This window comes from Lepisosteus platostomus, chromosome 25, assembly GCF_059453375.1.
Source record: "Lepisosteus platostomus isolate fLepPlt1 chromosome 25, fLepPlt1.hap1, whole genome shotgun sequence".
NCBI lineage: Eukaryota > Metazoa > Chordata > Actinopteri > Semionotiformes > Lepisosteidae > Lepisosteus > Lepisosteus platostomus.
The window spans coordinates 2,282,321-2,299,676 of record NC_142635.1 but is presented as its reverse complement, the minus strand read 5'-3'; the positions used below and the strand labels follow the sequence as shown (position 1 = coordinate 2,299,676).

Here is a 17,356-nt window from a genome sequence, read left to right as displayed (position 1 = left end):
GCATCCAAGCAGCTATATTTCACACACAAACACAGTTTCGAAAAATACAAGAACAGTACAAATACAGTATACACAACATCACACAGAGCATGTGAGAGATCAGAGGAGAGACAGACAGTCGTCTCCGCACACTAATCCTGTAAGCAGTGTGAAAGCTCTGCTCAGTGGTGCTCAACTCTCTTAGAACACGTCCCAGGACTCTGGACACTGGACTGTGAGCAGTACTGACCCCTCCTCCAGACTCTGGACACTGGACTGTGAGCAGTACTGACCCCTCCTCCAGACTCTGGACACTGGACTGTGAGCAGTACTGACCCCTCCTCCAGACTCTGGACACTGGACTGTGGGCAGTACTGACCCCTCCTCCAGACACTGGACACTGGACTGTGAGCAGTACTGACCCCTCCTCAAGACTCTGGACACTGGACTGTGAGCAGTACTGACCCCTCCTCCAGACTCTGGACACTGGACTGTGAGCAGTACAGACCCCTCCTCCAGACACTGGACACTGGACTGTGAGTCACTGAGACGTCATCCTGTCTTGTGCAGAAGATCACAGGGTCTTCACAGGAAATAGGTCTGGGGTTTTAAGGTTATAAGGTGCTTTTCTGCTGGCTGTGTCCTTTAAACATGTCTTATTTCAAGAGAAGTAAGATCCTGTTGTCTGTGCTCAGTGTCAGAGTCACTGGCGATGGGACAGGACTCCTCTGACTGTTTGAACCTGTCTGGATTGTTATACCTTTATTTCAGTGTGATCACTTACACACAGTGTTTTATCAGAGATGTGCTGCCCTAGAAGATTAACTCTACATCACCCCTGAGACATGCAGTTAGTTCACCAACAGGTGAGATCACTGACTGACTGTACTTGTCTGTAAAGCAGAGAACAGCCTGTCTAGTGATGAGAGGAGGAGGCTGGTTGTCATTTTCTCAAAATGAACAGCTGATGCTGAAACAATGAAGATCGAGATCTAACATGTTTAACAGGCTCTTCTGTCATAAGGAGTAAAGTAGAGGTTCAGCTGTGTGGAAATCAGATACTGGGGACCAGTCAGCACAGATTCAGAAGAGGCAGGACTTGTCTGAGCAACTTCCTAGAGATCTTCACACAAGATCCGGTCTGGATTGATTTTCAGAAGGCTTTTGATAAAGTTCAGCATAAAAGATTCATTCTCATTTCCCAGGTGTTAGAAATTCCAGGAAAGGATTGTGTTTGGATTGAGAATTGGTTATTAAACAGAGAGCACAGATGAGAGGTCAGTTCTCTTATTAGGATGATGTAACTGGTGGAGTTTCTGGTGGTCTTCCTGATTTATGTCAGTGATCTACTTTCTGGTCCAGTTAGTAAACTAGTCAGGTTGCCCATGATACCAAACTAATAGGATTAGTGAACAATGTAGAAGCAGCAAATTATTTTTAAAAAGTCTTGGATCTGTCTAAATAGAACTAATCTATTATGTTAACATGTAGAATCAAACGTGTGGAACTTAAATGGAGGATATTTTATGTTCCAACTGTATGTTACAGGATTAGAACTGCAGAAAGGTTTGAAATGAGAAGGGGGCATTGAGTCACAACAACAGGAACTGAGAAAACTCCTCCTTCTGACTCTTCCTCGTTCAGTACCCTTCCTTCTGTCTCTGTGCGGAGAGGCAGTCCAGCGTGACGAGAAAGAGACATTTTAAAGACGCTGAGACAGTGAGACACCATGGCTGAAGATGTGACCTACGCTGACATCAAATTCACTAACATACAGGGACAGAGGAGCCCAACCATCACCACTATTCCAGCACAGCCAGGATCCCCCCACAGTGAGTACAGACCCCCCACAGCTGCCTCTGACACTGGAACACTGTAATACTGTCTGTCTGCTGCACTGGAGCACTGTGATACTGTCTGTCTGCTACACTGGAACACTGTGATACTGTCTGTCTGCGACACTGGAACACTGTGATACTGTCTGTCTGCTAGACTGTAAAACTGTGACACTGTCTGCTAGACTGTAACATTGTGGTACTGTCTGCTGCACTGGAACACTGTGATACTGTCTGTTTGCTAGGCTGTAACACTGTGATACTGTCTGTCTGCTAGACTGTAACATTCTGGTACTGTCTGCTGCACTGGAACACTGTGATACTGTCTGTCTGCTAGGCTGTAACACTGTGATACTGTCTGTCTGCTAGACTGTAACATTCTGGTACTGTCTGCTGCACTGGAACACTGTGATACTGTCTGTCTGCTAGGCTGTAACACTGTGATACTGTCTGTCTGCTAGACTGTAACATTGTGGTACTGTCTGGTGCACTGGAACACTGTGATACTGTCTGTTTGCTAGGCTGTAACACTGTGATACTGTCTGTCTGCTAGACTGTAACATTCTGGTACTGTCTGCTGCACTGGAACACTGTGATACTGTCTGTCTGCTAGGCTGTAACACTGTGATACTGTCTGTCTGCTAGACTGTAACATTCTGGTACTGTCTGCTGCACTGGAACACTGTGATACTGTCTGTCTGCTAGGCTGTAACACTGTGATACTGTCTGTCTGCTAGACTGTAACATTCTGGTACTGTCTGCTGCACTGGAACACTGTGATACTGTCTGTCTGCTAGACTGTAAAACTGTGATACTGTCTGTCTGCTAGACTGTAACATTGTGGTACTGTCTGCTACACTGGAACACTGTGATACTGTCTGTCTGCTAGACTGTAAAACTGTGATACTGTCTGTCTGCTGCACTGTAACACTGTGATACTGTCTGTCTGCTGCACTGTAACACTGTGATACTGTCTGTCTGCTGCACTGGAACACTGAGATATTGTAAAGGGTCTCGGTTGTTTAGCATTAGTTATGAACTGTGATGTCATGACAGTATGTGTTACAAGTAGTTCACAACTTGAATTTTCATGAAAGTTTAGGAGGCCGGACAACAGTCCAGATCTCCCTCACCTCTGCTAATCTGTGCTCTAATTCTCCATGATGTCATTTCCTGAAAAAGCAGGAATGATAGCCTGTCATTGTAGTGAGCGATCAGGTCATATTGTAGAGATGTCTGACATCTTCACAGGAAGATTCCACTGAATTTAAACAGTTAGTCCTGGCAGATCTGTGTTTCCCAGTCCAGAAAGTGGTCTCTGGTGAGGAACACCTGACACAGAGTCCATGAGATCTTATTTGTGGGTTTGATGGTTGAGCTACTCACACTTAACACTGGCAGCTCGTGTGCAGGTGACCTTGAGATGAGATCAGGTGTTTGACTGCACATTCCAAGCTGGGTTTCTTCCCTCCCAAACTCAGCTGTATTATTAACAGTCGAAGCACTTCTGACTCCAGAGCAGCTGTGGGAGTCTGGGATGAGCTGTCCTGCTGTGGTGTTGAAGCCGATACCCTGGCTTCTCTCAGGACACAGCTGGGTGAGCTCCTGGATCAGTGAGCTCCTAACTACTGAACTGCTCTCCTTTCTCACTGTTCTTATGTGTGGATGTGTTTTACACAGTAAGAAACCTGTGGAGTCTCTGAGTGAAGATGCTCAGAACAGACATATCCTGTAACACCTCAGTGTGTCTAAGATGCCTTAAACTTGTGCACAACAGTTAGTTTCTAAATTACATTGCACATATTGTTATAGAGACAAATAAATGTGACTGCACATAAATACTTTTAAATCATATATCTGTTTGTAACCATTCTTCTATATAAAGCTGACACGACTGTAGTTTCCTGTTTGTTGTCTTGTGGTTTGGTTTTCTGCAGTATTTTCTCTCTCACTGCCCAGAGCTCTCGTTCATGTGAAGTCTGACCCCACTCTGACCACAGCGCAGGACGGGAGCTGTGTCTCCTCCTCACCCTCCCCAGCTGTGTGCCAGGCGGTCAGAGTTTCTTTATTAACCCATCTCTCTTTCTCTCTGTCTCAGCCCAGCCCAGGTGCAGGAGGGGTCTGCTCATTGCTCTGGGAGTCACAGTGTGCCTCTTGCTGGCTGCAGTCACTGTCGTGGGGATCTGTAAGTCTAACAGTCCATCATGTCCTTCTTACAGGGAAAAGAGTGTGTTTGAGAGTCACCTTCTTCATTCTCATCTCTTCAAGAACAAGAGACTCTTTACACTGGTGCTCACTCTTTCTTAGTGTGACTGTCAGTGTGCAGGCAGTCTGTCCTGAGACTTACAGCTGATCACAGTGTTTGCAGGCTGCAGAGGAACAGGTAAAGGTTTATTCCTGCTGAAAGAGAAGAGAAGAAACACAGTTTTGGCTGTGGACTCTCAGGTGTCTCTTGTTCCTGCGCATGCTGACACAGCTCCCTGCTGGAGTCGGGACTGGATGTGACTGTCAGCCTCACAGACACTATCCAGGAACACACTGGGAACACACCTCCTGCTACTGGGCTGGACAGAGTCCAGAGAGACAGGTTGTGCTGCTGGGCAGTACAGGACACTGACGCTGCACTGGGAGAGTGACCAGACACTGTCTTTCTCCTGCTGTCTCTCTGCCTCTCTCACTCTGTGCCTCTGTGAGTGTGATGGTGTCTCTCTGTCCTTCTCCCTCTCAGTCTAGTGTGTCTGGAGATGTTCCTCTGTCTCAGAGGGTTAGAAAGAGAGAGAATGAGGAAAAAGGAGAGGAGGAGGGGTTTCTGAGTTCCTGTTTGCTGTCCAGTGCTTTACTGTCACTCTGACCTGACAGAGACTCAGTGTGACTCAGTGTCCAATTGTCTCACTGGACCCTGCTAATACAGTCAGAACTATGGACACAGACAGCGTTTACACTGGGCTACAGAAACCAGCACAGGACGTGTACGAGACTGTGACCAGGAGAGCAGAGAGAGAGCCAGGAGGAGAGCAGACCAGTGAGTACAGAGCTGATGCACTGAGACACTGAGAGACTGAGAGACTGAGATACTGAGACACTGAGACACTGAGATACTGAGACACTGAGACACTGAGATACTGAGACACTGAGAGACTGAGACACTGAGACACTGAGATACTGAGATACTGAGACACTAGCACAATAACACTCTGATACACTGATACACTCACACAGTTATACTCAGATACACTGGTTCTGTAACACACTGATAAACTCTGACTTACTGTCGTCTGTCTGTGACTCTGACAGCGACTCACTGATACACAACAAGACAGAATGAAAGACCTGATCAGCTAACTGACGCAGTGAAAGGTCAACACACCTGCATACTGACAGTGTGTGTCTGCTCTGCTGCACTATTTCACCTTTATATCTGATCTGTTCATGCCTGACATTTTATTCTTTGTGTTTCCTGGTCTCCTTGGCTGTTTCTATCTGACTCTGTTTGTGATCTCAGTCAGTCTGTCTGCACCAGTAGGTCTTCACTCTGACCACAGTATATTTTCACTCCTCAGTGGTCAGTCACATGACCTCTTCACAGCTCTGGTGTGAGGAGACGCCTCTGTCAGCCCCCCTCCTGAAGTGTCTCACTCTGAGCCTTCAGCTGCTCACACCCCTCCTCCACAGTCAGTCCCAGTGACACCCTGCAGCTCCAGTCAGGGTGTCTGCTTGAGCTCCACTTCCCCGGCCACTCAGAGTCCTGCTGTGTCCAGTCTGTGGGGAGAATTCACCTGTCTCCCTCTCTCCCTGGCCAGGACAGTCCAGGAGTAGGAGCTGTGTGTCCATCAGCCTGGGAGTCACAGTGTGTGTCTTACTGGTCACAGTCATTGCCCTGGGGACAGTCTGTAAGTCTGATAGTCGCTCCTGTCATTTCTTATGGACCTGTGTGAATCTGTGTTTAATCTTACAGTTGTAGTGTGCTCTCTGAAGGCACCAGTTCTGTAGGGTTTGGGCATTTACTGGGACAATTATTAATTGTAGCAGTAAATCACAAAATGATTCTTTTGATGGCCTTAGAATCCAACCATGCAATGTAACTCAAACAACGCACATACACACGGGTACTAATACACGAGGATACATTTATTAATACATAAAATATGCATGTAAACCTAACAGATCTTATCGAGAGGGTTATCAGAATACAAAAGGTATATATTCAGTCAGTTACAAAGAGTTAGATATATCAAGAGGACATACGTTCAGTATATCATTCATTTAGACCGTTTCGTAATTGAACTTGGTCACAACTTCTACATTAGATACTCAAAACAAGTACATAACTCTTAGGAATTAAATTGATATCAACTGGTTGGGATAACAATTGAATTCTCGAGCTGTAATGCAGTGAAGTTGAATACTCATCCAATCTCTGGGGATTCAGATCTCCTGCGGGCACAAAGAAACAGTTGCAGGCTTGTTGCTGTCCAATCCGCGCTCTCTGGCTCCGTGCCAGGCTGTGCTGTGCGGCTTGCGACGGTGCGCTGCAGATGCTCACTGACCGGCTAGTTAGTGTTGGCTTTAACTAGCAAAGTTTGCGCACAGGAGAAAAGATGACTGTGGGTCCCCGCAAGTCAGGAAGAGGACCGGTTCGTTCCTGATGAAGAGCTAGTTCTGAATAGTGATTCAGCTGTCCACAGTTCTGACCTGTTCACGAGGCCTGCTGCCGGTGCTCACCTCGGGTGGATCCTCTGGTTACTCTCTGGCAACCTCCGCTCTAGACTCTTAGAACAAAGGAAAGTTCTGGCACTCGGACACACTGGCCGTTCCTTGGTTGTCCGGGCTGAGTCTCAGGATGGTCAGGAGGCGCGCTGCGAGAATCTCCTGCCCTTGGGAGCCTTCTGCTCCTGGGCCGTCCTGGCCTGGAATTCTCCTTTGAATTCCCTTTAGTATTGTCCACAGAATTCTCTCCTGAATCTTACTGAATCTCTCAGGCTCTCTGTGTTGCCTGTTTTTACCTGGAGGAACTTCAGCTCGTTGATTGGCTGAAAGTTCCATGGGCATCAGAGTCCCACGTGGGTTACTCGGCCCTACCAGTATCTGATTGGTTGATCAAGGTGAGATATGAGTCACTTACTCCTGACACCTAGGAATGCAGTCCAGATGTCCATCTGGCACTCCTTAGACAGATAGGCGCCAATGGATGACCATTGATCATGATAGCCAGGCTTAGCTAAGTGCATCCCCATTTGGGAGCTGTCCCTTATCAAAAGAAAACATCTTTAAATCAGCCTGCATGAATAGTTTCTCTGTGGCTGCACCACAGAGATGAACAGAGAGATGAGGCCTCATTTGGGAAAGCAAAGAAACACTTAATTCTGCCTTATTAATAAGCCTCGCCGCTACACAGTGATCAAATGGCTTTGATGTCTGAATTACACACAGTCACCCTTCTCTTTTATATGTGTCTGTGAAGCAATACCAGATATTCTGGGCTCTGATCAGCCTCTGGATATCTGCTGTTCAGGACTGTGGCTCCAGGCTGTGAGCTGCTGGGCTCAAGCTGCTCTCTTACTGCCTGAGACAGGAAGAGACTACAAGTCACATGACCTGAAAGTCCTAATTGCACAAAGCCAGTGAAGTGTTTAATTTTTTCTGAAAGTATTTTTAACACCACAGTTGTGTTTCCTGTAGCAGTGTGAAGTGTTGATGTTTCTGTATTTGAGCCCTGTTGCCATGGTGACGTTCCTCTGGTCATTCAGAGCTTCTCTGTGGGGAAGGTTGTGGTTTTGTCTTCACAAGCTAAAACAGAAATTAACAGTGAACAAGACTCATGATTATAGAGAATAGAGGTACAAACACACTATAAACACACGAAAAAGTTTGAGAAACATATAGTATTATTAATGAGAGTGAGAATATATGTACGAACAGGATTATAACTGATCTACCTACAATATATGTGTAAGTACAGAGCCTAGTGTGTTGGGGATTTCTTCATTCAGAAATGATCTAATATAATTAAATACATTTTACAAAGTGTAATGATTTTGTATTGATGATTTAGTGTTTAAGTGTTGAAGTGTGAGACCAGCTTCACAAAATCATACTTTCCTTTCAGAGCTGTGAGCTAAATATGGAATGCCAGACAGTTTTTCACTAATAATAATAACAATAATCTCTTTGCTGTTCTGTACTGTAAAATACTGTTACTGGGGAGCTGAACACAGTATTGTATGTAGGTGTTACGATTCGGCCAGTGAAACCGAAACCAAGTAGTGAACCCACTTGCGGGGGCCGATAAAGACAAGTCGTGATCCAAATACCGTAGACGAAGGAGAGAGCCGAGAGTCCAGGGGAAGCCAGAGAACGAAACAGGGAGAAAGCAACCGAAGCCGAGCCGTAATCCAAAAGACGTAGTAAAAGGGGAGAAACCAGAGTCGGAACCAGAACAGCACAAGGAGGTAGAAGGCGTAGCGCAACTAAGTAGCTCGAAAGGGAAACCAATACTGAGCGAGGGGGTAGGGAAAGACTAGTGCTTGAATACCAGATGAGACGGAGGTGGGGTGGTGAAAGTGTACCCTGACAGGTGGACTGATGAACTAAGGCTACGCCTTCTTCTGCCTCTTTCGTTGCTGAGAGGCAGGGATCGTAACAGTAGGGTTTTACCATGACGTAAACCTTCATCACAACCTCCCTGGGTTTCAGCCCCACTCTCTGTACACATCCCAGCAGGCTGTGCCCAGGCTGTCTGGATGAGGACAGAAGACTCTGCAGGAACACACAGGTCCTCTCAGGCGGAGCTTCCTGCAGCTCCCAGTCCCCCAGGAGAGCTGTCTGCTGTAGCTCCTGCTTCCTGTGTGGATCGCTGTGCTCTTATCTGTCCTCATCCAGACACACACCCTTTCTCAACTAGCACTGAAATACTCATGATATTAATTGTAAATCATTAGTTTAATTAAATAATTAAGATCAGAGATGCACAGACCAGGAGATGATAATACTACTGAAGTGGATCATCCTGTGATTGATAGATCAGGCAGACAGAGACGGACAGCTGATATACAGATGACAGGCAGACAGATGAATCTGGTTGATTAAATGATATTGTGTGTTCTGGGGCTGTGACCTGCAGTGTGGAAACAGAACAGCTCAGACTGGGAGAGAAGACTGGAGGAGATGAAGTCAGAGCTGGAGAGAAACCAGAAGAAGTCTGAGAAACACTGGAGTGAAGCTGAGAGATACAGGAAACAGCTGGAGAAGTTCTGTGTGGACCCTTCTACTGGGAAGAGAAGTAAGTGTGTGTGTGGGAGTGAGAGTTGAGTGTGTGTGGGAGTGAGAGTTGAGTGTGTGTGTGGGAGTGAGAGTTGAGTGTGTGTAGGAGTGACAGGTCTGCAGGGTGAAACAGCAGCAGAGAGGAGAGAGAAGACCTGTTTCTTGGACAGAGCTGGTCTTCAGGTTGGTCTGGAGCTGGAGCTGCTGCTGTTGGTAAGAGACGTGTTTGAGAAGACAGACAGACTCTCAGACATGAGGATAAGAGCCTCAGGGCTGTTCTCTACACAGTCAGTGACAATCAGGTGGAGACTCACTACTGACCCGTCTATCAGTGTGAGTCTCAGTGCTGCAGGACTCCAGGAGTAACAGTACAGGAGCTCAGTGGTTGAGCGTCACTGAACTGGACTGAATGAGTCTGTACAGAGGAGAGTCCTGAGGAATCCCTGAGGCTCAGTCAGTATTAATCCAGGTGATTCCTGTGTGTCTGTCTGTCTGTACAGAGGAGAGTCCTGAGGAATCCCTGAGGCTCAGTCAGTATTAATCCAGGTGATTCCTGTGTGTCTGTCTGTACAGAGGAGAGTCCTGAGGAATCCCTGAGGCTCAGTCAGTATTAATCCTTTTGGTTCCTGTGTGTCTGTCTGTACAGAGGAGAGTCCTGAGGAATCCCTGAGGCTCAGTCAGTATTAATCCAGGTGGTTCCTGTGTGTCTGTCTGTACAGAGCAGCAGTGCTGTCCAGAGGGATGGAAGGGGGGAGACAGTGGAAGATGTTACTACGTCTCTCCTTACCAGAATCACTGGGAGTTGAGATCCTGGAAGTCTGCGAATCAGTCCTGCTCATCAGTGGGAGCTCAGCTGCTGGTGATTGATGACAATAGTGAACTGGTGAGATCAAGAGATTCACTGCTGTCACTCTGAGTGAGAAAGACTTTTTAAAACATTCCACTGAAAAGCCATTCAAGAATACAAGGAGCGACTTAATATTTCAAATAAATTATAATCTCTTCATTAATCCTCTCAAATAAATGTTCCTCATCAGTCCTCTGAGCCCTTCATCAGTGTCCTCACCTTCAGAGTTTGAAAAGCAGTGACTATTTCCCCTGTACAGCCTGTGTGTGAACAGAGCAGAGTGAGCAGCAGTGTGAGAGATGAGAGTGTGGGGATGGATCTCTGCTCTACAGCTCACAGGCAGTGCTGCCCAACACCAGGCACAGTGAGATCATGCCCACTGTGTGCTCAGATACAGTTTCTGATCTCAGACCAGCCCTGTCCCAGGAGACACACTGCCCAGCTGACACCAGACCCACAACCTCCTTTCCTGCTGCTCTCACTGGCATGAAGGGCTGTGACAGTGTGGAACCAGCTACCCAGACAAGCCCCATCAGCGGGACGTTTAACTCTGGAAAAACAGCTGTTTCCTGCTCACAGCTGCACGTTTCCAAGCAAACTCAGACACAGAGAGAGAAAATATCTTGTTAGAAGAGGAACTGATGGAGTTGAATTTAAATCAAGAAATGGCTGAGGTACTGTAATGAAGAGATGTTTATACATCCAAACCTGCCCTTGATGGTTACTGTCTGGAACAGTAGAAATGAAAGGTCTCTAGTAAAGACCTCTAACCTGGTCTTGACTCTCAGTGATGATGGGAAACACACTTTCTGATTGTCTCTGAATCCAGCTGATGAGGCTGGATATGTGAGCTGAGGTCACTCTGTATGTGTTCACTGTGAGTCTGTTCTCTTTCATGAGGAGAAGGAAGATGTGTTCAGGTTCAGGTGTTCAGGCAGCTGGACTGGTGCTGGTGTCCAGTGTGACCTGACCAGGAGTCCAGCTGGACTGAGTGTGGGTGTCCAGGGTGAGCTGACCTGCTCTGTGTGTCTCTGCAGGAGCTCCTGGGAAGTCTAGTAAAGGACAACAGTTACTACTGGATTGGTCTGAAGAGGAATTACTTGAAATCTCAGTGGAGATGGGTTAATGGAACAGTCCTGGACAGTAAAGTGTAAGTGTGTATAAGTGTGTGTGTTGTCTTGTGTTGTGTGTTTGTCAAGCCCACTTGATACTAGATGGTACATAAACAGTTTCAAGGGTGACACTGGGTCACTATTAACGATGAAACATGGTTTAGATACTGGAAAAATAGAATCGAGATTCTCACAGAACATTAATCCACAGCACTGAGTCGGAATACACAGCCAGAGATGATGAAGTTCCAATTAATGCCATTAAAACAGATTACAGACCCCAGTGTATTTCACAATAAGACTAAAAAAATGCAATTTTTAGGAAAAGCCAGAATATTGCATGTCAGAAATCCTCTCTCAGTGTTGTCATGCAGGAGGACTGGACTTCAGCCACACGATTCAGTCCAGGTCTCTGCAGACAAGAGTCTCCTGAACATCACAGCTGTAGCTCCTCCCAGCTGTGTCACTTCAACCCCATCGAGAGACTCTCCAGCACTTTGTCTTCTGGACATAATCTCAGAGACATAACAGCCTGGACTCACCTGTGATTCACATACACTCCTGCAGGAGACATGAGAGAGAAACCACAGGCACACGTCTCACAACATCACAAGTTTAAGATCATGTCTCCACTGAAGTCAGATACTGTCTGACTGCTCTCTTCTCACTCACAGCCTGTCTGTCTGCAGCTCTGAGTCTCTTCTCTGAGTAGTGAAATTCACTCTGTTTTCCCTACAGACAGATGGTCTGAATCAGGTTGACAATCCTAATTCACAAAGCAAGGGGACTTTTTATTCAGGAGCAGAATCTCCCACAGTCAGTGAGTAATTCAGGGGGCCTGAAGGAAGAAGCAGCTCTAAAGTGCTCAGAATGAGAACAAACTGAGCCCCTGCAGTGATCAGTCCCACTGACCTGTACTGCACTGCTGGTGTTTTATTGGTACTGTGGTGGAATCACTGCTCTGACTGTGTTGTGTCTCAGGTCCACTGACTGTGTTTTCAGAGTCTCTAACTGTGTGGCAGGAAGTAAGTAAATATGATCTAACTTGTAAGAAACTGTAACTTGCTGAGTAAATCTTATTGATCAAAGAGAAAAGTTAACATGAGCTCCTATGTGTCAACAGCAATGTGAGGAATAACAGGACAGTTTTCACAGGAGGTCTTCTCTGAGACAGCAGAGGGAGCTGGAGAGAGAGGTGCTGGTGTGTTGAGGTGAGCAGACTGGCTCAGTGACTCTGATCTCCTTCTCTCTCACAGGGTCACAGTTAACAAGGGACACTATGATGGGAACTGTGGATATTGGGGTGCGAGTTGGAAAGCTGCATATTCAGGAAACTGTGAATCACCTCTCCGCTGGATCTGTGAGGGGGATGATGTGAGAGTCTGGCAGCCCCCCTCTCTGTCCTGAAGAGGAGGAGAGACCTGAGAGAGAGTCACGGACGTCCAAAGGGACTAACCGTGGGGAGCAGGAGAGCGGAAAAAGACCCATATGCGTAGCGGCGAGACGGGAAAAAGGCCCGGGCTCATAGTGCAAAGAGTTCAGGAATGCCGTATAGAAACCTGTGCCCTCAGGGAGCGGACGTGGGGCGCCCTGGTGCTAGGCGGGTCTCAGGACATCCGAACGTCAATGCTGAGCGAGGACAGAGTGCAAGACCCGGAAATATATAGCCCAAGGGAAAGAGAGGGACAGGAAGGACAGCAGACCGGAAACTAGAGACAGGACAGAGAAGGAGCGCCCTCTGGCTGCAGAGGGCGTGACAGTACCCCCCCCTTCATGGGCGGCTCCCGACGCCCATACAAATAAATGAGCTGCACAGCACTGGGGGGGAGGAAAAACCTCATTTAACTGAAAGGAAACCTCCGGGAATCCACGGCTGAGAGCTACCCCTTCCTCCGGGGTATAAACCTTTATTGGGTGGAGGAAGGGGGGGTAGAGAAGAGCTCCGGAGACAAAAAACAAAAAAGTACACAAGCACAAACACAACAGACAAAAACCTGGGAAAGACCAGGGAGACAAACCACAAAAAACAAATAGGAACCAAAAACAGGTAGGAACCAAAGTTCCGAGACACAGAGAGCAGGGGGGACCAAAAAGGAGGGGAAACCAGGAAGAAAAAAAAATCAAAACAAAAGGCAAAAAACAAGAAAAAAACCACAAAAACCCCGGGGAAAAATACCGCAGACTGGGCAAATGGCACGTTCACATTCTAACGCTGATATCGGAGTGGACAACCTGAGGAAAGCCAGACCGAAGTCCGCTCACAGACACAGATGCCCGGAGTGATATCCAGCGAAAGGCATGGAGGAACGGCAGAAAGCTTACCATTCTATCACTGATATAGGAGAGAGCAAGACCAGGAAGAGCCAGGCAAGAGAACCCGCTCCAGACACAGAAGCTCGGAGTGATATCCAGTAATGAGAATAGGCAAGCCAGCTCAACATTCAATCACTGATATCGGAGTGATCTACCCGAGGAAAGCCAGGTACAGGACCCGCTCACAGGCACGGAAGATCGGAGTGATATCCAGTGATTAGAATAGAGGAACTGAAAAAAAAAAACAGCCCAGAGAACAAGAAAAAAAACTGCGGCAAGACAAAAAAAAGCGCCGCTCGCGGGGTCAGTAGGTGGCTCAGCATTCTGTCACGGACGTCCAAAGGGACTAACCGTGGGGAGCAGGAGAGCGGAAAAAGACCCATATGCGTAGCGGCGAGACGGGAAAAAGGCCCGGGCTCATTAGTGCAAAGAGTTCGGGAATGCCGTATAGAAACCTGTGCCCTCAGGGAGCGGACGTGGGGCGCCCTGGTGCTAGGCGGGTCTCAGGACATCCGAACGTCAATGCTGAGCGAGGACAGAGTGCAAGACCCGGAAATATATAGCCCAAGGGAAAGAGAGGGACAGGAAGGACAGCAGACCGGAAACTAGAGACAGGACAGAGAAGGAGCGCCCTCTGGCTGCAGAGGGCGTGACAGTATGACACAATGATCTTGTCTGTTACAATCAAAAATACAAAGGAATAAGTTTCTTTTACTACGGATCTAAATTGTTTAAAAGAAGTGAAAAGATCCAGAGAGCATCTATAGAATTGTATAGTTTTTCATATAATAGTGTTTTGGGGACAAAACAGATGATGCTTTAATTAACGGATGTTCAGCAGTAAGAAACCTCTTTTCCTCCTGTTATTTTATTTCCTGTAATTCTCTTTAATGCTTTTCTTACTTAATCAAAAACTCATTCTGTTAATCATGCTTCTGCTGTCAGTTCTTTTACAGTTTCTGATCCTCTGACTGTCTGTAACTCGTCTGTCTTGAACAGATTTCTAGATTTCAGTTTGTCTCTAATTCTGCTGTGGCCAGTGTTCTCACTCAGTGTGAGCTGACTGAATCAATACTCTAGTGGAGAGAGGGGTAGATTCTGTATTATTGTCAATGTGTTGTTATTGCCCTGCTGGGATCTTCTCCTGCTCTCAGCCCCTCTTGCCCCTCTCTGTCAGCTCCTGTCCTCCTTTCAGGATGTTCACCTTCCCTCCTGCACTGCTGTCACCCTGAGCTCCCAGACACAGGTGCTCTTACCTCCCTCCCTGTCCAGCCAGAGTCTGCTCCTCTTCTCCGTGAGCAGGCACACAGTCTGCCTCTTCCTTTCCTTGTGGATCCCAGCACGGACATTCCCGACTCCTGGAGAAGACGGCACAGGGGAAAGACTGGAAAGGCTGCTGCTGGGAGAGGTGATTCTTACAACATCGAGGTGACCAGGTGATGTTTTAATCCTGCAGTTTTACTGTGTGGCTCCACTGTGCCTGTAGATGAATACCTAGGTCAGGATGAGGCTCAGAATTCCTTCATGCTGGAGTCAGCTGAACACTACACTGACATTTCCTGCTCGTTGTTTACCTCAAGGCAACACAAATACGGAACAAGCAGGTGTCGACTCCACTCTGGGAAGGAAACAAGAAACTGGTTCTGGCTGTGGAGTGGTGTCTGTGTGTCGGGAGGCCATCAGGTTGCAGAGAAACAGGACACCTTGAGACAGAACAGGAGTCTGAAGAGGCTCTGAGGCTGGAAACACTAACTTCTACACCTGTGTTCAACTGTTTAATTACTGTTACTTGTGTTTAAGGGTCAGGAGAGCAGGAGTATGAAGAAAGGGGTACAGAGAGAATTCGGGGAGGTGAATTCCGGGGGGAGTGTGGGAGGCAGGAATCTGTAAAGGATCAGACCGATTTCTTTCTCCTAGTCGATGGAGAGCTGGAGGAAGGGGTGATGCTGGTTTAACACTTGCTCTGGGACACTTGAAGATCAGATCCCCACAAGACTCACTTCTCCACAAAACATCGTGGATTTTCTTTTTAACTGATCAGTTTTATTCTAAGCTAAATCAAACTGAAACTGAACCCCAATGTATTTTATATATATGTAGGAGATGAATATCAGTAAAATATATTCTCTGCGCTCAGATCTGTATTCTGATTTCTAGCTGAATTACTCGTGTGTAACGGGCCGTGATCACAAGCTCAGACACCGACAACATGTGTGAACGAGAAAACCATTACAGGTCCCTGGAAGTCATTCGTAAGATAATAATAATAATAATAATAATAATAATAATAATAATAATAATAATAATAATAATAATAATTGCTTTAACTTATATAGTGCTTTTCTGGACACTCCACTCAAAGCGCTTTACAGGTAATGGGGATCCCCTCCACCACCCCCAGTGTGCAGCCCCACCTGGATGATGCGACGGCAGCCACAGTGCGCCAGAACGCTCCCCACACACCAGCTCTCAGTGGGGAGGAGAGCAGAGTAATGTAGCCAATTCACAGAGGGGGATTATTAGGAGGCCATGATTGGTCAGGGCCAATGGGAAATTTGGCCAGGATGTGGGGGTTACACCCCTACTCTTTTCGAGAAACGCCCTGGGATTTTTAATGACCACAGAGAGTCAGGACCTCGGTTTGACGTCTCATCCGAGGGACGGCGCCTGTTTACAGTATAGTGTCCCCGTCACTATACTGGGGCATTAGGACCCACGTGGACCGCAGGGTGAGCACCCCCTGCTGGTCCCACTAACACCTCTTCCAGTAGCAGCCTAGTTTTTCCCAGTGGTCTCTCATCCAGGTACTGGCCAGGCTCACACCCGCTGAGCTTCAGTGGGTTACCAGTTTCAGAGTGATTAGGCTGTTGGCAAGATGTTGCCTATTGTTCAAATTTATAATAAATAACCTATTCTGTACTTAATGTGTTACTTAAAGCAATATGAAAACTTAAAATGAGAACGTTGTGAATTATGCATTAGTTCACGGATAACTAATAAAGTAAACAGTTGCAGCGATAATGAACTCACCTGCGGCCGGTGAGCGTCTCCTCTGCGCATGTGTGGGACTCGGCTCGCCTGGCGCAGGTGAGGCTACTGTCTATGACGTCACGCAAACACGACCATGCAGTTAGAGTGTGGGAGTTTGATTCAGTAAAATACCTTTTGTAATTGGCTTTGGTAATTGTAATCCGGAGACGAAACCTCTGCAGCTCTGACCTCGAACCGCAATAAAATGACGAGTGTGTTTTCACTTGGGCGATACGTTTTACGTTGGAATTTGTACAATAGAAAAAAAACACGTATTTATAATGAATCTGATGTTCATACTGCGTAGTTATCATGTCCACAAAATGTTCCAGTGCGACTCCCTCCTTTAATGTTTATAAGAGGCTTGAGGTCTTCAGGTTTGTAATGATCTCTGGTAAGAGATTGTTCAGTATTTTCACTGTTTGCCCTTTACTTGTATTATTTAATTTTCAGTAAACCTTGGAAAATAAATAACTTCTTTGTTTCTACAAAGTTTAAGTGGAAAACTTTCATGAAAGATAAAGAGCCTAAATTACACCCCCAGGTCAAAAATCCCCATTATTCTAGTGGAAGAATTCATAGAAGGACTACAAACACATTTACTTTAAACAAATCAAAATTTCCTGAAAAAAATTCTGTTTTTTCAAATTAATTTGACCCTCTCAATCAAACCCATCCTGTCAAACAGAATTGAAGGCCCAGCTGAGAAAGGGAACATTACACTGTTTGTTTTTGAGAAACACACATCATGAATTTATTACCACTGTTGTGTCTCCACTACATAATTGCTTTTCTGCCACAAAGGGTTTTGTGTAATTTGACAGAGCAGAGGACTGGTGTTGTTTGCTGTGGAGTGGACAGGTCTGTGCTGAGGGGCAAACAGAAGACTCAATAAAATACACTTAAGCAGCATTTAATTCTTTATTACAATATTATACAGACAATACCCCGTTGTCCGACGTCTCAGAAATGTGTTTTGC

The 17,356-nt window shown here is 46.5% G+C and overlaps 1 protein-coding gene and 1 long non-coding RNA gene across 5 annotated transcripts; both read left to right on the top strand.

Moving 5' to 3' along the window:
* The first annotated feature begins 762 nt into the window (after positions 1–762).
* Positions 763–12,832, top strand: LOC148640526 (killer cell lectin-like receptor subfamily B member 1B allele B). Of its 4 annotated transcripts, none has more exons than XM_088619874.1 (7): positions 763–845; positions 1,528–1,811; positions 3,913–3,999; positions 8,935–9,093; positions 9,794–9,957; positions 10,959–11,071; positions 12,290–12,832. In XM_088619874.1, the coding sequence occupies exons 2-7, from the start codon at positions 1,709–1,711 to the stop codon at positions 12,438–12,440; spliced, it is 777 nt and encodes a 258-aa protein (XP_088476000.1). In that variant the 5' UTR covers positions 763–845; positions 1,528–1,708; the 3' UTR covers positions 12,441–12,832. The 4 variants fall into 4 exon arrangements, with proteins under 4 accessions (XP_088476000.1, XP_088476001.1, XP_088476002.1 ...); XM_088619875.1 differs by lacking the exon at positions 763–845 and adding an exon at positions 1,116–1,256; XM_088619873.1 differs by lacking the exons at positions 763–845; positions 1,528–1,811; positions 3,913–3,999 and adding exons at positions 4,136–4,836; positions 5,615–5,704.
* A 1,244-nt stretch (positions 12,833–14,076) lies between these two features.
* On the top strand, positions 14,077–15,482 carry LOC148640525 (uncharacterized). Its single transcript, XR_015930379.1, has 2 exons — positions 14,077–14,782; positions 14,927–15,482. It is a non-coding gene; the product is annotated as an uncharacterized LOC148640525 (long non-coding RNA).
* The last annotated feature ends 1,874 nt before the right edge of the window (positions 15,483–17,356 follow it).